Source organism: Amphiprion ocellaris, chromosome 8, assembly GCF_022539595.1.
Source record: "Amphiprion ocellaris isolate individual 3 ecotype Okinawa chromosome 8, ASM2253959v1, whole genome shotgun sequence".
Lineage (NCBI taxonomy): Eukaryota > Metazoa > Chordata > Actinopteri > Pomacentridae > Amphiprion > Amphiprion ocellaris.
Genome location: NC_072773.1, coordinates 1,495,249 through 1,518,570, shown reverse-complemented (window position 1 = coordinate 1,518,570; position 23,322 = coordinate 1,495,249). Strand labels below are relative to the sequence as shown.

Genomic DNA, 23,322 nt, shown 5'->3' with positions numbered 1-23,322 from the left:
AATGCTGTATAAATATTTACAAACATTAGACACAATGACATTTAACAGAACAATTATTTATCAAATATATCACACAAAAAAAATACACATGATGAACATTTTCATGCTAGAAATTGTTTTTTTTAATTATTTAATTTATATAAATAATTTATTTTAAAAATATTTGAATAATGCAAAATACATATTTTTTTAAATTATTGTTATTTAGTTTTTTTTAAAAACATTTTTATATTTTTTTTTTCAATATTATATTTTGGCACCACAACTACTGGAATAGTGCCGTGTTTTTTATTATTATTATTATTATTATTATTATTATTATTATTATTATTATTATTATTATTATTATTATTATTATTATTATTATTATTATTATTATTATTGTTATTTACCATGAAGTGCATCATGTCATAATGACCGTTTTGCTCCCCAGGTTAAAAATTTAATTAAAATAAATATGATTATTAAATGATAACTTGAGTATACTTTTAAATAAATAAACAGAAAATATTAATTAAAGAAATATTTAAGAAAGCACAAAATTAAATAAAAATGGCCTCATGACAAAAGCAGCATTCTTAACTAAATATTAAATATATTTTTGTTTAATAAAATAAAATACTGTCATGCAAATACATTTTTATGAATGCAACAAATTTAACTATTATCTATTTTATATATTCAATATTTTATTAAATCGGAGCCCTAAATGAAATTAAAATTACACTATTAAATTTGAAAAAAACTACAAATATATTAAAAAGAAAAATACAATAGTAATAATAATACAATAATAATGCTTATATATTAAGCTACATATTTAAATGAAGCATAACTTTAAAGACGGGTTTATATATATATATATATATATATAAAACTTCTATTTTGTTCTTGTGAAAATAATAATAATAATAATAATAATAATAATAATAATAATAAGTTGGATTTTGACAATTCACTCTTTTTTGTGATTTTTGGTTCTTTTAGTTCATTTATACAACTAATTAATTCATTATTAATTATTTCATTGCATTTTGTACGCTTTGGGTCTCCGTACAGCTTCACATAAATACATTCACATATAAATAAATATTACATTTAATACTTTTCAGTTTTATATAAATAAATGTCAGCTGTAGTTTCCTGTGCTGCCACTGGGGGGCGACAGTGACTGAGTCGGTGTTGGAGCTTCACCGGTTTCCATCCTGGAGCTCAGAGAAGATGAAGTTCAACACTGAGCTGATCTCCTCAGTGTGCTGCCAGGTATTAGTCAGGACCCTCCACACAAACTCCAGCATCTGCCATGTGGTGGTCAAGAGCTTCCAGGTATTAGCTGCAGTCCAAATCTTCTCCTGTTTCTGTCTGACAGTTAGCAGTGAGTGATCAGCTCCAGGTGATAGTCGGGGTCCATCACACAGCTCCAGGTGACAGTCGGGGTCCATCACACAGTTCCAGCTGATAGTCAGGGTCAACTACACACAGCTCCAGGTGATAGTCGGGGTCCATCACACAGCTCTAGGTGACAGTCGGGGTCCACCCCACAGCTCCAGGTGATAGTCGGAGTCCATCACACAGCTCTAGGTGACAGTCGGGGTCCACCCCGCAGCTCCAGGTGATAGTCGGGGTCCATCACACAGCTCCAGGTGACAGTCGGGGTCCATCACACAGTTCCAGCTGATAGTCAGGGTCAACTACACACAGCTCCAGGTGATAGTCGGGGTCCATCACACAGCTCTAGGTGACAGTCGGGGTCCACCCCACAGCTCCAGGTGATAGTCGTGGTCCATCACACAGCTCCAGGTGACAGTCGGGGTCCATCACACAGTTCCAGCTGATAGTCAGGGTCAACTACACACAGCTCCAGGTGATAGTCGGGGTCCATCACACAGCTCCAGGTGACAGTCGGGGTCCATCACACAGCTCCAGGTGACAGTCGGGGTCCATCACACAGCTCCAGGTGACAGTCGGGGTCCATCACACAGCTCCAGGTGATAGTCGGGGTCCATCACACAGCTCCAGGTTTTTCCTTTTTCTTCTTCTTCACGTCGACATTTAAAGCTGATGTTATTTTTATTGTATTTGTTGTTGTTCAGGTAACACTGTTCTGTTTATGCTAGCTAATGTAATTTTGTATTTGCAGATTTTGCATTTTTTTTCTTTTTTTGGCGATTAAAAATACCATTAACAATTCATTAGTTCAAAATTTGATAGTTTTTAAAATAGTGTGTTGTATTTGCGACCCAAAAATATGTTAATTTTTTATTACTGGTTCATTCTGTTAATAGAGTTTCTTATTTGCAACACAATTTTAGTTTTGGCACCAGCAGGCCATTTTGTATTTGCAAACCAAAAACTCATAAATTTTTAGTAGAGTTTTGTATTTGGAAACTGAAATTCATGAGGTTATTATCAAAATTTGTAAAACAGAACAATTCTTTAGCCCACTAGTGTTTTTCTGTCTTCATTAGTTGGAATTAATTAGTCCGTTCGTGGAGTTTCTTATTTGCGACAGTTTTAATCTGGGCACCAGCTGACTTCCATACCTGTCAGTAATGGCTCTGAGCAATGACTCTGAGCGCGTGCGTATTTGGAGGGGGGAGACCCCGTGACGTCAGAGACAGACCTGTGGGGGGGTGATGGAAGTGAGGGGGCGTGGCTGTGTATGTGACGTCACTCCAGGCGGCCGCTGCTGCCTTTAAAGCCGCTGGACGAAGAAGAGACAGAAGACAGACTAACGGACGGACCGACTAACAGACAGACCGACAGACAGACCGACCGCAGCGGGACGTTAAATACCGGCAGCTCACCGGGACTCTGCCAGCTCTGACGCCGGGACTCGGACCTTCTCTCCTGGATGGAGCAGCAGCGGCTCCTCCTCAGCCTCCACCGGCCGCCCGCCGTCCGCCGCCGGGACTGACGCTCCGCTCCGGTTCCTCTCTGTCCGGTTTAACGGGAGAATCACGTTGAGAATCGGTGCCCGGTCTCCGTCTCCCAGAAGGCCTCCGTCTCCTCCGTGACTCCATGCGATTCTTCAGACTCACATTCAAGTGTTTCGTCGATTGTTTTTGAAGGTCGCGCTCCGGTGCTCGGTGTTTCTCCGTTTTTATTTTTTTTATTTCCACCGTTTTTATTTTCAGAATTTTCCCGGTTCGGAAAGAGAAATGTCTCCGGATTATTCCTAAACTGGATTTGTTTTTTCTGCCTTTAAAATAAATAAATAAATAAATGTGAATTTATTCTGTGGAGTGAAAAAAAAACAAGCAGAAGAACTGAAATTAGAACCTGTGAGACCTGAAGGTTCTGAGAACTGAAGAACCGAAACCAGAACAAGAAGCTGAACTTTAAAGACAGACAGGGATTGGTTCTGGATTGGTTCTGGATTGGTTCTGAAGCATTAACAAGAAAAAGCTTGCAGGAATTTAAGGGAGTTTAGACAGACTGAGAACTTGGGACGCTTGGACTGGTTCTGGACTAGATTCTGACGGGTTCTTGAGACGCAACGAGAAACAAACTTGCAAGAATTTAGGAAGATTTAGACAGACCGAAAACTTGAGACCCTTAAAGACTGACTGGTTCCTGACTGGTTCTTGACAGGTTCCTAACTCGTTCCTGGTTCCTGATTGGTTCAAGACTTGCAGCTGATTGGTTCTTCTCTGGTGCCTGGTTCCAGACTGGTTCCTGACTAGTTACTGGTTGGTTCCTGACTGATTCCTGCTGGTTCCTGACTGGTTCCTGCTGGTTCCTGACTGGCTCTTCTCTGGTTCCTGGTTCCTGACTAGCTACTGGTTGGTTCCTGCTGGGTCCTGACTAGTTCTTCCCTGGTTCCTGGTACTGGACAGGTTCCTGATGGAGAAGCAGACTCTCCCGGCGTCTTCCTGTTCGCTGGTTCTCCTGGAGGAGACCAAGAAAAGTCCTCTCCTCCTGACCAATGGCGGCGGCTACCCTCCAGCAGCGGCTAACTGCGGCCTGGCAGCGGGTTCCGGTGGCGCCGGACCGGACAAGAAAGGGGGCGTGGCCGCGGGGGCGGGGCCTGGCTACCAGGAGCGGGAAACATGGACCCGGCAGATGGACTTCATCATGTCCTGCGTCGGATTCGCTGTCGGACTCGGAAACGTGTGGAGGTTCCCCTACCTGTGCTACAAGAACGGAGGAGGTGAGGAACCACACACACACACACACACACACACACACACACACACACACCTGTGACACCATTTCCCATCAGTCTTAGAGGTGAATGAAAGGGGCGGAGCTTCAGCGAGGATCATTCAGACTGACAGCAACAGCTGATTGGCTCAGACTGTGCATTTGTGTGTCTGTGTGTCTGTGTGGTTGTGTGGTTGTGTGTCTGTGCGTCTGTGTGGTTGTGTGGTTGTGTGTCTGTGTGGTTGTGTGGTTGTGTGTCTGTGTGGTTGTGTCGTTGTGTGTCTGTGTGGTTGTGTGTCTGTGTGTCTGTGTGGTTGTGTGTCTGTGTGTCTGTGTGGTTGTGTGGTTGTGTGTCTGTGTGGTTGTGTGGTTGTGTGTCTGTGTGGTTGTGTGATTGTGTGTCTGTGTGGTTGTGTCGTTGTGTGTCTGTGTGGTTGTGTGTCTGTGTGTCTGTGTGGTTGTGTGTCTGTGTGTCTGTGTGGTTGTGTGGTTGTGTGTCTGTGTGGTTGTGTGTCTGTGTGTAGTCAGCAGCAGGTTGTGTTACTGCAGCTGAAGTTCTGGTTCACGGTTTCACGAATCTGAAGTTTGTTTGCTGCAAAACAAAAAGTGTCTCAGATTCTCTGCTTTTATTGTGAAAATAAGCCATTTGGTTGGTTTTCTTTGTGGAACCGTCCAGAACTGTCCAGAACCATTCAGTTCTCTGATGTCTGAAGAACACAAACCTCCAGAACGTCTGAACTTCCTGTGGTCAATAAGTCAATGAAAGATTTAAGGTTGAGTCGTAGTAGTCATGGCCACAGATTAGCTCTGCAAGTTGTTCCTCAATGTTCTGCAGGTGGAACCTTGTAGTAAAACTATAGTAGAACACTCTCTAAATGTAGTACTAGAGGGTAAATGTAGTGTTAGAGAGTAAATGTAGTGTTACAGGGTAAATGTAGTATTAGAGGGTAAATGGAGTATTAGAGGGTAAATGTAGCGTTAGAGGGTAAATGTAGTGTTAGAGGATAAATGTAGTGTTAGAGGGTAAATGTAGTGTTAGAGGATAAATGTAGTGTTAGAGGGTAAATGGAGTATTAGAGGGTAAATGTAGTGTTAGAGACAAGAGCTAAAACAAATGATAGAAGCAAATAAAATACAAAGGAAAAACAGAAAATAGGAGATTTAAAGGGTAAGAAACAAAGAAAACATCTAAAACTGTGTGAATGTGAAATCTAAATATGAGCTGAAGCCACCCAGCAGGTTATAAAACAACAGAACCACCTGAAAAACCAGAAAACGAGGAGATTTTTCCTGGTGAAGCTGCAGTTTCATCATTAACCTGCTGGTCAGCTGGTCCCAGTATTTCATTGACCAGTTTAAACTCACATCCAGGGAAGCTGCTGGTTGGTGTGGTGCATTCAGGTTCACCAGGAAATCAGAGTTTCTCACATTCTGAACTCAATCATTGATCTATGGCGTCCGGAGGTCACATGGTTGATGCTGCCGTCCAATCAGAGCGCAGCTGTTTTATAACATAGTTATTGATGAATCAGAAATTCCTGAATGATTTCTGTTTATATCAACATCAGCTGATCAGTTGATTATTTCCTCGACAGTTTGATCCAAACGTTGATCAATAAATACGTTGATAGATGATGTTTCTGACTGATTATGATCAGCTGATTCATCTTAATGTCGAATCTCATGTTGTCCCATCAGTTTTATCTCATCTAATTTTTCTATATCTCATCTTGTATCTCGTCTCCTTTAGTCTCGTCTTATCTTTTGTTTTCTAATCTTGTGTTATCTGTAAATATCTTGTTGTGTCTCATTTTGTCTTGTCCTGTTTGAAAATATCTCATCTCATCTTGTCTTGTCGTGTCTATCATATCTTGTCTTGTTTTGTCTCGTCGTATCTTTTGTTTCTTCATCTTGTTTTGTCTGAAATATCTCATCCCATCTTGTTGCATTTCTTCTAGTTACAAGACGAGATATTCATCTGTAAATATCTCATCTTGTTTCGTCTCAATTAATCTCATCTGATCTCATCTTGTTACTTTATCTCATCTCGTTTAGTCTCGTCTCATCTTTTGTCTGAAATATCTCATCTCGTTTAGTCTCGTCTCATCTTTTGTCTGAAATATCTCATCTTGTTTTGTCTCATTTTATGTTTTCCTAATTGAAAATGTCTCATCTAGTCCCATCAGTTTTATCTAATTTTATCTCATTTGATCTCATTGTGTTGTTATCTCTTCTTGTTGTATCTCATCTTATTTAGTCTCATCTCTTCTTTTTCTCCTTGTGTTTTGTCTGAAATATCTCTTGTCGCATCTTTTCTAGTTTCATCTGTAAATCTCTGTAAATATCTGGGCTTGCTTTATCTCATCCTACTTAATCTCATCTTGTTTAGTCTCGTCTCATCTTATCTTTTGTCTGAAATATCTCATCTCTCTTTGTTGCGTCTTTTCTAGTTTTATCTTTAAGTCTCTGTAAATATCTCATCTTGTTTGGTCTCGTTTAATGTCGTCCTATTTGAAAATATCTCATCTTGCCATGTATCTCATTCTGTCGCATCTCATCTCGTCTCATCTTCTGTTAAAGTGGTCTCCTCTTATTTCTCCTTTTTGTGTCTTGTCATCTAATTTTATTTCCTCTCATTTTGTCTGTAACTCAACATGTTTGAACAAAATCTGACATTTTTTTGTCTTATTCTTTTCATTTTTATCTTCTTTTCTCGTCTAAAAGCAGAACTGATTATTTCTCTTAACGGTGTGAAGAATTTTCAGTGTGAATAAATCCAGCAGCAGCTTTCGTCGCCTTTGTTTCCTCTCCAGAGTCTGAACTTTAGCGGCGAAGACAAACTGCTGAGAGTGAATAGAAAACCTCACCTGAAAGGTCTTGTTCTCACGACTAGAACCGAGCAGAAAAGGTCCCGAAGTTCTCAGAGACGAAGACTTAAATCACAGAGAAAAGCTCCGGTTCTCACATTTCACTGTAAAGGTTACAGAAGATTTACCAAAGCGACTCCAGAGCCAAAAGTAGAGAAGCTTCCAGCTGGACGACGGAGTCTGAATGAGATCCTGTAGAGAAACGAATTTAATGGAGCCGACAATTCATGAGATCAGATTCAGATTTAGAACAACAGTCGATGTTTTAGAGTCCCAAAGTTCACAGTCAATTTATCAACTTTTAAAATCAATCAAATATAAATGAAATGCAACTAAAAATGCAAAGAAAATCACAAAAAGCACGAACATGTGAAACATTTTTCAAACAGTCAACTTTAAAAATGAGTCAAATATAAATGAAACAATTAAAAATGCAGAGAAAACAATAAAAAACTCATTATTTTCCTTAATAATCGATTAATGAGTGAAACCAGCAAATCTCCACCTCAGCAGCTTCAAACTCAGCTTCCTATTGATTGATTGATTGATTGATTGACTGATATTTCAGTGTCTGGGTTCTGCTTGGTTTTGAGTTTTTTTATTGATCACAGATGTTAATAATTGATATTTAATCCAGGAAATAGACGGTGCCACTCCAATTGTCTCGGCTGATTCCTTCCTTTATTCATTTATTTATTCATCCGTCCTTCTTCCCTCTCTCTCTCTCCATCTCTCCTTCGTCTCTTCGTCCTCCAATAAATCAGAGTTGCTCAGATTTATTATCCTGCAGTGTTTTACACACACACACACACACACACACACACACACACACACACACACACACACACACACACACACACACACAGTGATTCTTCTTCGGTGGTTATAAAACTCGTCTGTTCTGTACTTCACATCAGGACACTCTGTGTGTTTCTGTCTCTGTGAGGACATTTTGTTCTGGCTTCTGCCCCTGGATCTGATCCTGGATCTAGATCTGATCCTGGATCTGGTTCTGGTTTTAGTTCTAGTTCTAGGCCTGGTTCTGGTTCTGGTCCACACCAGTCGTCAGTCTGAGTTTTATTTCTCCGGTTGTTTATTTTGAAGGTTAAACAGGTTTTATTGGACAGAGGAGATTCCAAGAGTCCTTGAATGGGTCCCGGGTTTCTTTCTGGATTCTCCTGAGTCGGTTCTAGAGGTCCTTGAAAGTGTCCCAGAGGTCCTTGACGACTCCATGGGGTTTTGACTTGTTTCAAGGTTCTGGAATTGTCCTAGAGGTCGTTTTAATGATTCTTGAAGGTCCTTGAAGTGGTTCTTGGAGGGCTTGACAACTTTCCAAATGTCATTGAAAATGTCTTTGGGGTCCTTCAAAGGTACCAGTAGACCTTAAGGATGTTACTGAGATCCTGGAGGAGTCTTCCTTAAAAGTGTTCCAGAGAGCCTTGAGAGTGTACATGGTGTCTGTAAGGGGTCCTGGAGGAGGTTCCAGGGGTTTTGGAGGGACTTTCATGGTCTTTAAAAATGTTCCAGAGGTCCTTGACCCAACAGGCTCCAGGTCCTTGACAGGTTTCCAGCGTCCTGGAAGAGTTTCCCAGGTCGCCTGAATGAGTGACATCAAGCCTTGAAGTTTGTCAGGTGGCCTTGATAATGTTCCAGGTTTCCTCAGAGAGGTTTCAGTGGTCCTGGAAGCACTTCTAAGGTCTGCTCAGGGGACTGTTAGATCTGTGAGTGGATTTCCAGGAGTCCTGGAAGAGTTTTGAAAGTTCCAGATGATGGAAGCTTCACTGATTCATTAGAGGGTTCTGGTAGTCCTTCCACGGTTCCAGAGGTCCTGGAAGAACCTTAACAGGGTTTCAAGGATCAGTGAGAAATGTCCTGGAAACATTCAGTGGTCCTTGGATTTGATCCAGAGGAAGTATAGAGGTCCTGGAAAGGTCCTGGAAAGGTCCTGGAAAGGTCCTGGAAGACTGAGAGGGTTTGAGTAGAGCAGAACTGATCTGATTTTAACCAGAATGATTGATCTGATCAGTGTGTGTGTGTGTGTGTGTGTGTGTGTGTGTGTGTGTGTGTGTGTGTGTGTGTGTGTGTGTGTGTGTGTGTGTGTTGCGGCTGCCAAGTGTGACATCATCATCCCATCGCCACGTGGACTCAGATTAACGGAGTCTCCTGTAATCTTTTAATCCTGTTGACTGAACTCTTGTCTCCTCGTCTCCTCTCCTACCTCCTCATTTCCTCGTTTCCTTCCTCTCCTCCTCCTCCTTCTGTTGTTGAATCTTCTGGTTCTGGAACCATCGAGGAACCTTCGTGTTTCCTTCAGGGGCTTCTAGAACATCTAATACTCTTTTAAATACTGTAAACTTCCTCTACAGACAGGAAGTGACCTCAGAGTCTCCAGAGTCGTTCTCTGTGGGTCTTTGAAAATGTTCCAGGAGTGTTTGGAGATGATGGAGGAGAAGTGGATGCAGATATTGATTACTGTATCAGTGATTAATTTATTGATTATTTAGGATCCAAACTATCCAATATTTTCTGGTTAAAAACATTTTACTGATTGTTAAAATATTTGAGTGTGATTGGGTTAGATAAACTCTAATATACAATCATTTTATTGACTGATTGATAACAGATGTCGTGTCTGTTATTTAATTCTGTGATTTCTTTCTTTGTAATCAGAATAATTTGGGACAAAACAAAACAATTAAAGATGTTTTTTAATGTTTTTTGACATGTTTTTGTCGACGTTTTCAATTAAAATGATTCCCTGATAGGACAGAAACATGACATTTATTTTTAATTTAATTACTGTGTAGAATAGACGAGGACAAATAATCTGCACATTAACTTATTATAAAACATTCAAATTTGCATTTAAATACTAAATAAAATCTGTGGAATATATTTAAAAACTGTACTTACTTTTCACATATTGAATTAAAATTTAAAAAACTAATTTGCATAAACTGCAAACTGTAAAGATAGTATCATGTGCATTAGAATACTCCAAAAATACTCTAATATACAATAAAACACAAGGAAAAACCTCTAGAATACATTGAAATACTACAAAAATACTCCAATGTACTTTAAAATCCTCAACAGTTTACCGTCGTGGCTTTGGTCGGTTTCTGTGTCAAACTGAAACTGATTCAGCAGAAGGTCAGACAAAGTTCAGACCACATGTTCACTTCTTCTCCTTCTTCTCCTTCTTCTCCTTCTTCTTCTTCTTCTATTTCTTCTTCTTCTCCTTCTTCTTCTTCTCCTTCTTCTCCTTTTCCTTCTTCTTCTTCTATTTCTTCTTCTTCTATTTCTTCTTCTTCTTCTTCTCCTTCTGTATTTAAAGCTGCGTTGATTGCGGAGGCCTTGGTGTTTCTGCTGTCTGACTGTTTTGTGGAACATCACTGATCAATAATCAGAGTTTCAGCCATCGACTGGTTCAGGACGTCCTGATACCGTTTCAGTTTCACTGTTGTGTAACAAACAAACAAACAACTGCTTCATTATGCCAACACAAACAGACAAGCAGGTCCGTACGAGCTGATTAAAGTAAAGGAACATGTTAAGAAATATTCTTTTTTTTTTTTCAAAAATATTTTTATTGAAAAAAGTACTGAGATAATGTCAGTAAAAAAATACAATCCACTTTTTTCCTTTTTAAACACGTATACACATAAGCACGCAGTCATGAATGCATACACACACAGGTATATGTCAGCACTTAAACAAAGCCACGTACATATATGTACACAAAAGCAAAACAAGATAACGGAACAATATAGAACATAACCCCCCTCCCATCCACCCCATCCCACCTCAACTTAGCACATAGGACCAACATATAATACTGGTTATTCAGAATTTAGGAAACACAGAAACAGGCACACATTCAGTTGGGGAGTAGCTTCAAACTTGTAAAATATGATACGAACGGTTGCCATTTACAGAAAAACTTATCAGTGGTTCCTCTCAAAGTGTATTTTATCTTCTCAAGTTTTAGGAAGAATATGGTGTCCTTAAGCCACCGGGAGATGGAAGGATAGTTGACAGATTTCCAATGTAGCAGTAAACAACGTGTTGCCAATAGGGATGTGAAAGCTAAAATGTCCTTTTGGTTAGAATTTAATGCGAGCGAAGCATCAGGAATCCCAAATATAGCAATCAATGGGGAAGGCTGCAAATTTATTTCAAGAACAGTGGACATAATATTAAAATACCTGGTCCAAAAATCATTTAGCACTGGGTAATGAAAAAACATATAGCTGAGATGACAAGGAGAGCCATGACATTTATCACATTCATCCTTCACTTCTGGATAAATTCCAGCCAGTCTGGATTTAGAAAAATGGACCCTATGCAGGACCTTAAATTGAATAATTCCCAGACGAGCACAAGAAGTGCTAGATCGTATCCTGTCTATAGCATGATGCCAGAGGTTTTCATTTAATTGGATTCCCAGTTCCTTTTCCCATGTACTCTTAATTTCGGTACTAGACTGATTACTTAAGGACAAGATGAAGTTGTACATGTTGGAAATTAAGCCTTTCTGTTGAGGACCGTGTGAGAACAAGTTCTCCCAAAGTTGTCCTGGAGGTGCAGAGGGAAAATTCAGGAAACATTTGGAGACAAAATCATGGATTTGGAAATAGCGATACAAATGAGAAGGAGGGAGGTCATACCTGGAGGACAGGTTACCGAAACTCTCAAAGACACCACCTATATATAGATTTTTGAATTGTTTAATACCCTTGTCAAACCATATTGAAAACACCGGGTCCAGAAGTGATGGAGGAAATAGGTGGTTGTTGGTTAATGGACCTAAGGAAGATGCATCTGAGAATTTAAAGTGCTGTCTAAACTGATACCAGATCTGAAGAGTGTTTAGAACCACTTGATTATCAGTATATAATGAAGGTTTTACAGGAAACGAGGAATGAAGTAAAGCAGGTATAGAGGAACCTACAAGATGATAACTCCAATTTACACCAAGAGGAACTAGGAGAGTGCATCTGATAGCAAAGTTTATGGAGATGAGCAGCCCAATAGTAAAATTGGAAATTGGGTAATGCAAGACCACCACTGAGTTTGCATCTTTGCAATGAAGTTTTGCAAAGTCTTGGTGACTTCCCACCCCAAATGAAGGAACAAATTAACTTATCCAGAGAATCAAAAAAATTTTTTGGCAGAAAGAGAGGAATTGACTGGAATAAGAAAAGAAATTTTGGTAATATATTCATTTTAACTACGCTGATCCTGCCAATTACAGAAAGGGGGAGGCTGCCCCATCTTTGAATATCAGATGTGATCACAGAGATAAGAGGAGTAAAATTAGCTGTTACAAGGTCAGATAGACAAGGTGTCACATTAATACCGAGGTATTTAAACCCTGAAGGGCTAAATTGGAAAGGCAGGTCTGATTGTTGGAGATGACATGCTGCAGTATTAACAGGAAAACATTCACTTTTCTCCAGATTTAATTTATAACCTGAGAACCAACTGAATTGCTCCAGAATGCTTAAAACAGCCGGAATAGAAGCTGCAGGGTCAGTTACATACAAGAGTAAATCATCCGCATATAATGATAATTTGTGCCCAATTCCATTTCAAATGATTCCTCTGAATAGGGGAGAAGATCGTAACACGATGGATAAGGGTTCAATAGCAATAGCAAAAAGCAAAGGTGATAAAGGACACCCTTGGCGAGTACCACGCCCAAGGGCAAAATAATCAGAATAAACATCATTAGTGTGGATACTGGCTTTAGGGGATGAGTAAAGAAGATGGATCCAAGAAATGAATTTAGTTAAGAAATATTCTTTAATGTTCATTAAACACGGGCAAACCCTGTAATGTACATTTAAATAGTGTAAAAGCGCTCGATTGTATATTAAATACGCTAAAAACATTCTAATGTACATTAAAATACTTTAAAAACACCTTTTATATATTAAAATTTCATAAAACACCTGAAGTATATATAAAATACTACAAATATACTCTAATGTACATTAAAACATAGTAAAATCACTCGATATAATTAAAACTAGTATAAAAAAACACTAATGTATATTTAACTACTGTAAAAACACTATAATGTACACTAGAATACCATCAATACACTCGAATGTACATTAAAATGCTGTAAAAACTTTCATAGATAATTCATAAAACACTCGTAATATATATAGAATGCTATAAATATACTCTAATGTACATTAAAATTTAATAAAATGACTCGATATAATAAAAACTACTATAAAAATACTTTGATGTACATTGACATGCTAAAATATTCTCATATACATTTAAATACTTTCAAAATAATGTAATATACATGACTAAAAAATATTTTACCACACAGTTAAATACCACCACAATACTGTAATTAACATTAAAATACTAAAGAAATCCTGTAATATACATGAAATGTTTTGTTGATGGTAGAAAATTATCAATAATAATAATAATAATAATAATAATAATAATAATAATAATAATAATAATAATAATAATAAAGCCAGTCTGTCCAGCTCAGGTCGTTGACCCCGGCTCTGACTCACCTGTCACAGGTGAGCTCTCAGGTATGTCGGCCAGTCGAGCTGCTGCGAAACTCAGCTAAGCTACGTTAGCGTTTGGCAGGTTGGAGGTCAGTAAGGTTTCTGGCAGTTGGACAGACCTGGAGCTCTTCTCTTACCTGCCTCAGCACACCTGAACTCCACTGATTTATTGACTGACTAACTAGTTCCTACTGATAAACTTTATTGATCCCTTACCAGAGAAATTCACACCTTTCCTCAGAGAGATAAGAGTGAAGCATTACACAACACCAAGACAAGGAAAACAAAAGAAAATAAAATGATAAAGATTTATAGAATAATAAAGATAATAAAATAAGGATATAAACAGAGTACACCTTTCATTTGTTCATTTTGTTCTATGATTTCTTTCTGTTTTATATCCTTACATAATTTGGGGCATTGATGAGGCACTGATGTGACAGAAACATAAAACATTTAAAATGTTCAATTACATAATTAACAATGAATTGGAGAACTAATTAAAGTACTATAAAAATACACAAAATATACATTACAATACTAAAAAAGTACTTAAATACACATTAAAATACAAGAAAATGGAAGGAATATAGTATATGTAAATCTGTCTAGAGCAGGTTGTCCAAAAAAAGAGACTAGTGAGAGAGGCCACCAAGACAACTATGACTCCTCTGAAGGAATTAAAACAGGCATGAACGGTGGTGGCAGCATCATGACGTGAAGCACGGTGGTGGCAGCATCATGACGTGAGGCACGGTGGTGGCAGCATCATGATATGAAGCACGGTTGTGGCAGCATCATGATGTGAAGCATGGTGGTGGCAGCATCATGATATGAAGCACGGTTGTGGCAGCATCATGATGTGAAGCACGGTGGTGGCGGCATCATGATATGAAGCACGGTGGTGGCAGCATCATGATGTGAAGCATGGTGGTGGCGGCATCATGATGTGAAGCACGGTGGTGGCAGTATGTAACGCTAGAGGGTAAATGAAATCCTGGAGGATGATCTGATGCAGTCTGACCAGAAGATTAATTTTCCATCCACATAAATAACTGATTTCATGTCTGATCTCCACAACCAGCTGGTTTCAGTTAGAAGGTGTTCTGAAGTCTGACCTCCTTTAGACTCTGTTGTGTAACAAATGTTGTAATAAATCTTTGGACCTTAATTAAAGCTGCTTGGATTCAGGTGATGGAAGGCGTCCCGACTGATCCTGGGCCAGCTGGCAGCAGATCACAGCCCAGCGAGCCAAATATGTTACCTGAGGATCAGGAGCTCATCACCTGGGAAAGTTCTACGACCTTTAATGGATGATAGTCGGATGTTTATTATGTTTTTATCAGGATGTCATTGGTTCAAGTCCAGCTGGAATGTTTAATGTGTAGTCAAATTATCCAACAGTTTACCTGATGCTGACATGTAGAGGAAGAAATGTACATCTTCATCATGTTGTAGTGATGATGATAATGATGGTGATGATGATGATAATGATGATGATGGTGATGGTGATGATGTTGATGATGATGATGATAGTGATGATGATGATGATAGTGATGATGATGATAGTGATGATGATGGTGATGATGATGATGATGATAGTGATGATGATGATGATGATGATGGCGATGATGATGATGGTGATGATGATGATAGTGATGATGATGATGATGATGATGATGATGAGGAGGAGGAATATGAGGATGATGATGATAGTGATGATGATGATGATGATGATGAGGATGATGATGATGATGATGATGATGATGATGATGATGATGATGAGGATGATGATGATGATACTGATGATGCTGATGATGATGATAGTGATGATGATGATGATAGTGATGATGATGATAATGATGATGATGGTGATGATGATGATAGTGATGATAATGATGATAGTGATGATGATGATGGTGATGATGATGGTGGTGATAATGATGATGATGGTGGTGATGGTGATGATGTTGATGATGATGATGATAGTGATGATGATGATGATAGTGATGATGATGATAGTGATGATGATGGTGATGATGATGATGATGATAGTGATGATGATGATGATGATGGCGATGATGATGATGGTGATGATGATGATAGTGATGATGATGATGATGATGATGATGAGGAGGAGGAGGAATATGAGGATGATGATGATAGTGATGATGATGATGATGATGAGGATGATGATGATGATGATGATGATGATGATGAGGATGATGATGATGATACTGATGATGCTGATGATGATGATAGTGATGATGATGATGATAGTGATGATGATGATAATGATGATGATGGTGATGATGATGATAGTGATGATAATGATGATAGTGATGATGATGATGGTGATGATGATGGTGGTGATAATGATGATAGTGCTGCTGATGATGATGATAGTGATTATGATGATGCTAGTGATGATGATGATGATGATAGTGATGATGATGATGATAGTGATAATGTTGATGATCATAGTAATGATGATGATAGTGATGATGATGATGATGTGATGATGATGATGATGATGAATGATGATGATGGTGGTTATGATGATGATGAAGAGTTCCTGCTGTGTCATTAGCCCTGTTGTCAGGCTGTCAGGCCTTCAGCTTGTCGGTACTTAGCCCAGTGACTTACCCCAGATTAGCCAGCTTTGCTGGCTAACTGTAGCGCTGCAGCTTAGCGTGCTAACTGCAGCCGCTGCTCTATTTCTGTCTCCGTTTCACTCTGAGCTCTGAACCGACCACGTGTTGGTCAACGCCTCTCAGAGCGTGGAGATGTTCTACCTGCAGCACCTGCTCACAGGTTCTCACTCGGAGGAACGCTGTCGTGATTCCTTCACTTTAACACCTGATTATTGTAAACATGAGCACAAAGATCATCTGGCAGCAAGTTTAATCACTTAGATTGAACAAACCACTAAATGCACCAAAGAAACAGGATGTCTGAAGATATTTTTATTAACTACAAAACACCTGCAGCTCTTACAAACAACTAGTTTCACATATTTGTGTATACACTGCTAATAATTCTGAAAACTGTGTTTGTATGAAACAGACATTAGTTTGGGTTCATGTCCACACAGCGCTTCTAAACAGTTTAAAATAAGCATTTATTTTTAGCTCCAATTGCTGCTTTGTCTCCTGTTAGTTGGCTGTGGTTAGCTTCTCTGAGCACCTTTTAGCTCCAGTTAGTTCTTGTTAGCTCCTAAATGCTTATATTAGCTTCTTTTATCTCCAGTTAGCACTGGCTAGCCACTGTTAGCATCTTCTAGATTCTGTTAGCTCCAGTTAGCCTCTTTCACATTAAGGTAGCTCCAGATAGCTCCTATAAACTCCTGGGGACTCCTGCTAGCTCCTATTTGCTAAATACAAATTTGTCAGTAGCTCTAATCAGTGCAGTAGTAAATTTAATCAGTTGACAAAGTTTACATCATGTGGATCGCTGCAGACATGGAAAGCATGAATCACCTTTAGCATAGCATAGCTACGACTAAATATTTCCACCTGTTAACTGCTTGGTTAGCATTTCGAAATGAAACACCTGAAACTGCTAGCGTTAGCTTGCGCGTACCTGACCTGTTGTTGAAAATTTAGATTTACATTTCACAAAAATCTGTTTCGCCTTCAGATAGCAGTTAGCTATTGAACAACTCCCTGTTCCTAATAAACTGGACACTGACTGAATGTACATTGTGACATTAAATTGTCCTGTAATGGAGCTAATGGTGTAAAATAATGACTTTGTAAATGAAATGTGTCAGATCAGCATTATTACTTGAGATAAACAGTGCCGATGTTTTCAGTCCAGATTTAGAGTTCTATATTATGATTATAATCCTCATAAAATCTAAATCAGCAGCAGGACATTTGGAGATTATTAACTAGAACTCAAAATTACAGTACCAATTTAAAATGTTTTTATTTTTAAAATTGTGAGATCATTTCTGAATCTGCTGCTGATTTTGAATATTATTGTGTTATTAATATTTCATCTTGATACTGTGCAAACAAACAATAATCTGTGTGTTTAAATCTGCTGGAATAAAGAGCAGCGGCTAGTTAGCGGTGTGTGTTAGAGTGCAGCTGACGGTGACGAGGCAGTAGTACTCTGTAATCCCATCAACAGTGAGTTAGCCACGAGCTAACAGCATTATGCCACTTAGCCCTGAGTGTGTGTGTGTGTGTGTGTGTGTGTGTGTGTGTGTGTGTGTGTGTGTGAGGAGGATTTTTATTGAGCTGCTGCCATGGCCACCCCTCCCCCCTCCATCTCTGCAGTCATGACTCACCAGCAGCTTGTGTGTTTTCATGCTATGCTAGGCTGCTGCTGGTGTGTGTGTGTCGGTATTAGCAGCAGCATGCTAACCTACAGCCCCTCACTCCAGCTTGCATCATCGGTGACATCACTGTCATTCAGCCGGTGCTTGTGCACCTCATACATCAGCATCAGCAGCCGCGACAGGAGCTGCATCTGAAGCAACTGTGGGAGGATCTGAGAGTTTATGGCGTCGTGAGGACATTTTTTGTCCAATAGTGGGGACACTGTGTATTATTCTCACTTGGAACAAACCTTCAGAGACCTGTTTGAGGGTTCAGATGGGGTTTGAGGACCAGGTTTGGGTTCAGGATCCAGGTCCTGACAACACATGCGGTCATTAATAGTTCTCACAATACATGAATAACAAACGTGTGTGCGTCGGTATTAGCAGCAGTATGCTAATGTTTGTTTTTTGTTTATTTGTTTTGGAAAATAGGAAGACTACCCAGTCCTCACTTTAGGATGAAACCTTCAAAGATCTGTTTTAGGGTCATGACTTGGTTTGAGTGCAGGGTCCAAGTCCTGACAAGAAATTATGCTATCAATAGCTCTCACAATGTATGAATAACAAATGTGTGTGTGTCGGTATTAGCAGCAGCATGCTAACGTATGCTGCCTTGTTCGAGCTGGCGTCATCAGGGATGGTGTCGTCATTCAGTTGGTGGTTGAACATCTCGTACATCAGCAGCAACCACGGCATGAGCTGCATCTGAAGTAGCTCTGGAAGTATTCCTATATCTGTGAGGACCAATGTTGTATTGTTTGTTGTTTTGTTTGTTTGTTTTGGAAAGTAGGAAAACTGCCCTGTCCTCACTTTTTCTGTAAAGTGACCTTGGGTGTCAAGAACAAATACAAATAAAAGGCGTTATTATTATTATTATTATTATTATTATTACTTTGGGACAAAACCTTCAAAGACCTGTTTGAGGGTCCAGACGTGGTTTGAGAACAAGGTTTGGGTTCAGGGTCCAGGTCCTGACAACACATAATGTCATAAATAGTTCTCACAATGAACGAATAACAAATGTGTGTGTGTGTGTGTGTGTGTGTGTGTGTGTGTGTGTGTGTCGGTATTAGCAGCAGCATGCTAACTGTCAGTCGGTAGTTGAACATCTCTCAGCTGCATCTGAAGTACCTGTGGAAGTATTTCTGTATCTCTGAGGTTCTTTATTCTTTCTGTTTATCTGTTTTTGCTTTGGTTAGTGGAGACACTGTCCAGTCCAAAACCTGAGACCTGTTTGAAGGCCCAGGCATGGTTTTAGAATCAGTTCAGGGTCCGAGTCCTGATAACACGCAATGTTCACAGCAGTCCCCATGATGGTGAAAGCACAAACACGTGTGTGTAGCATGTAGTCCTGTGTTCTGATTGGCTAGACTGCTATAATTGCTTTAAGATGAACTCAGGTGGCTCATCTTAAATTATCCTGCTACAGTCAACCAATCACTCAGTCAGTTTGTTGCTTAGTTTGACCGACCAAACTGCATCATCACTGTTGCTATGGTTACCTACAGGTTAATACACCTTAACCTCAGATCCAGAACAGAGGTTAAAGCTGTTGACCTAAAGTGTGTTAGCAGCGTGCTAATGGGCGGCAGAAAGCCAAGTAGGCAGTAGGTTTTAAAAAGGGACAGTTCAATGGAAAATTCAAACATCACACTATTAAAGTTGTGTTTTTGTGTTAAAATTATCTTTACAGTGAACTGCACAGCGTTAATATTTACATCAATATGAGAAACGTTACATCACATTAAGGAGACTTACATTTCCACCATTTTGCCTTGAAAACATTAAAGAATATATTTACTTTATAAGTGATAAAGTCTGTGAAAGCTAAAATATCACTTTAGTGAGTCTCACTGGTTAGCTCCTGTTGACAACTTTTAGCTCCACTTGTCTCTTGTTAGCCTATTAGCACATCCTATTACCTTCAGTTAGCTTCAGTTATTGCCGCTCAGCTCCAGGTTCCTCATATTAGCCCCTGACAGCTTCTGTTAGCTCCCATCAGCGACAGAAATCTCCTTCTGGCTCCACCGGCCTTCAGATAGTTCATGTTAGCTCTTGGTGACTCATGTTCACTTCAGTAAACTCCTCTTAGCTCCTATTAGCTCCAGGTAGTTTATGATCACTTCCGATGGCTCCAGTTAGCTAATGTTAGCTACAGATAGTTTGTTTGCTCCTAATGGTTCCTGCTTGCTACTGTTTGCTACAGACAGCCCATATTAGTGTCCGATGGATTCTATTTGCTCAATGAAACTCCTCCTCTGAGCTCCAGATACTTCATGTTAGCTCTTAGCGCCTCCTGTTCATTCGCAATGGCTTGTGTTAACTGCAGATAGCTGATATTTCCTGCTATTGCCTCCTCATTTTTGCTGTTAGGTACAGATAGCTCTGTTAGCTCTTTGAGGTTCCTATTATTTTTCATTAGCTATCATCTACAGAAAGCTTCTGTTAGCTCCTCTTAGCTTCTGTGTGCTCCAGATAGCTTATGTGAGCTCCCAATGGATGCTGTTCCCTCCAGAAAAGCTCCTGTTAGGTTCAGCCAGCTCATATTAGCTCCTACTGACTCTGTTAGCTACAGCTTGCTCATATTAGCTGCCACTGGTTCCTACTGGCTCCTGTTAGCTACAGCTACCTCATATTAGCTCCTACTGACTCTGTTAGCTACAGCTTGCTCATTTTAGCTCCCACTGGCTCCTACTGGCTCCTGTTAGCTACAGCTAGCTCATATTAGCTCCTACTGGCTCCTGTTAGCTACAGCTAGCTCATATTAGCTCCCACTGGCTTCTGTTAGCTACAGCTAGCTCATGTTAGCTCCTACTGGCTTCTGTTAGCTACAGCTAGCTCATATTTGCTCCTACTGGCTGCTGTTTGCTCCTGTTAGCTACAGCTAGCTCATATTAGCTCCTACTGATTCCTGTTAGCTACAGCTAGCTCATATCATCTCCTACTGGCTCCTGTTAGCTACAGCTACCTCATATTAGCTCCCACTGGTTCCTTATTGTTCAAGTTAGCTACAGCTAGCCCATATTAGCTCCTACTGGCTCCTGTTAACTACAGCTAGCTCATATTAGCTCCTACTGGCTTCGGTTAGCTACAGCAAGCTCATATTATCGCCTACTGGCTCCTGTTAGCTACAGCTAGCTCATATTATCTGCCACTGGTTCCTTATTGTTCAAGTTAGCTACAGCTAGCCCATATTAGCTCCTACTGGCTCCTGTTAGCTACAGCTAGCTCATATTAGCTCCTACTGGCTCCTGTTAGCTACAGCTAGCTCATGTTAGCTCCTAATCGCTTCTGTTAGCTACAGCTAGCTCATATTAGCTCTTACTAACTCCTGTTAGCTACAGTTAGCTCATATTAGCTTCTTCTACTGGCTCCTGTTAGCTACAGTTAGCTCATATTAGCTTCTCCTAGCTCCTGTTATCTACAGTTAGCTCATATTAGCTCCTACTGGCTCCCATTTGCTCCTGTTAGCTACAGCTAGGTCATATTAGTTCCCACTGATTCCTTATTGTTCAAGTTAGCTACAGCTAGCCCATATTAGCTCTTACTGGCTCCTGTTATCTACAGCTAGCTCATGTTAGGTTCCATTGATTCCTAGCTACAGTTAGCTCATATTAGCTCCAACTGACTCCAGTTTGCTAGCTCATATTAGCTCTTACTGGCTCCTGTTAGTTACAGTTAGCCCATTTTAGCTCCTACTGGCTCCCATTTGCGCCTGTTTGCTACAGCTAGCTCATATTAGCTCCTGATGGCTCCTATTAGCTCCAGAAAGTGCTTGCTAGCTACAGATAGCTTCTTTTAGAACTTAATGACTTGAAAACTAATAGCCCACCACTCATGATCAAACCAATTTGAACTATTTTTTTGATTTTCTCGAAGCTGCTGGACAAATTTCCCAACAGAAATACAGCAGAGGGAGAATGACACTAAGAATCAAAAGGACAAATAAATGATAATAATGTTTTTTTTTAAATCAAAGTGCTGAACTGTTCCTTTAAGGCTGCCGTGATGACCGTGGTGATGGTAATGGACGTCCTTGTATAAGAGCTCAGAGTGTGATGGCAGCCGGCGTTATGTAACGGCTGGCACTCAGCATCACCCTCCATCATCTCCTCCCCCAGCATCATTCCAGATTGATTCCATTCATACCAGTTCCTGCTGCCACTGTGACCCAGTTACCTCCCGCTGAGTTTGTCTTTGGACTCATCACACCAATTAAAATACCAGAGCGGGGGAGGGGCATAACTATTCATTCATGACTGTCACCGCAGTTTGTAGAGAAGCAGAAGAAGCATTCATTCATTCATTCATTCATTCATTCATTCATTCATTCATTCATTCATTCATTCATTCATTCATTCATTCATTCATTCATTCAATCATTCATTCATTCATTCATTCATTCAATCAATCATTCATTCGTTCATTCATTCATTCAATAATTCAATCACTCGTTCATTCAATCACTCATTCATTCATTCATTCATTCATTCATTCATCAGAGGCTGTGTGTCATTAGATCGATCAATAATCACTTCCAAAGTGTTAAACTCACATTTTAATACCTGTAATCATTCAGATTCTGTTATGATTCTGGTATGGAAGCCCATCTCTGCCAGGAAAATGGAAAAAATTGAGTAAAATTTTCTCAACTAGAAAATTATAAATTCTCACAGTTAAGATATTTACAGTCACAATTCAAACTTTAGTGTCCAAATTATAAGATAATGAAAAATTCTGACCTTGTAATTCAAATTTGTGGGACTAACATCACTAATTTAAGTCAAAAGTTTAATATAAAAAAATAGTATTTTAAGCCAAGATTGTTAGTGTTAGTGAAGGTAAATAACATGACATTTAGAAATTATGATAGAAACTGTCATAGCATTTGTTTTAAATTAAAACTACAATATATTTTTTTTAATTTGTCAGGTAATAAATCCCAATTGTGAAATATGAGGTCTAAAATATGACATTTTTGGCGAAACTAGTGAGAATAATATCTTGTTTATTTTCAATACGAATAAAAATTAACATTCACAATTATCAGACTGAATGTCGAAACATTTGCTTATAAAATCCAAATTGCAACAGTATTGTTTGAAAATTGTGAGGTAGTAAATCATATCTGTGAAATATGAAGTCTAAAGGATCACATTTTGGTGAAATTAATGAGACTTATATTCATGCTCAATATGAATAAAAATAACATTTGGAAATTATTGGAGTTAATGTCAATACATTTGCTTTTAGAGTCAAAAATGTAAAAGTAATTTAAAATATGTTTTCATTATAATTATTAGATAACTACTCAGTTTTGAAATAAAAAATTATGGCTATTTTGGTAAAAAAAATTACTTTCATTTTTAGCATTTTAAGTCATAATTATTATATAATTTAGACATTAAATCTAACAACTATGTATGTATGC

The 23,322-nt window shown here is 39.1% G+C and overlaps 1 protein-coding gene across 1 annotated transcript in view; it reads left to right on the top strand.

Annotated features, from left to right (window-relative positions):
* Positions 1-2,715: 2,715 nt before the first annotated feature.
* Positions 2,716-23,322, top strand: part of slc6a8 (solute carrier family 6 member 8) — a 58,149-nt gene continuing 37,542 nt past the window's right edge. Inside the window, exon 1 of the mRNA XM_055012630.1 lies at positions 2,716-4,153. Within this exon, the coding sequence (XP_054868605.1) occupies positions 3,847-4,153 (307 nt within the window). The 5' untranslated portion in view covers positions 2,716-3,846. The remainder of the gene's footprint in view (positions 4,154-23,322) is intronic.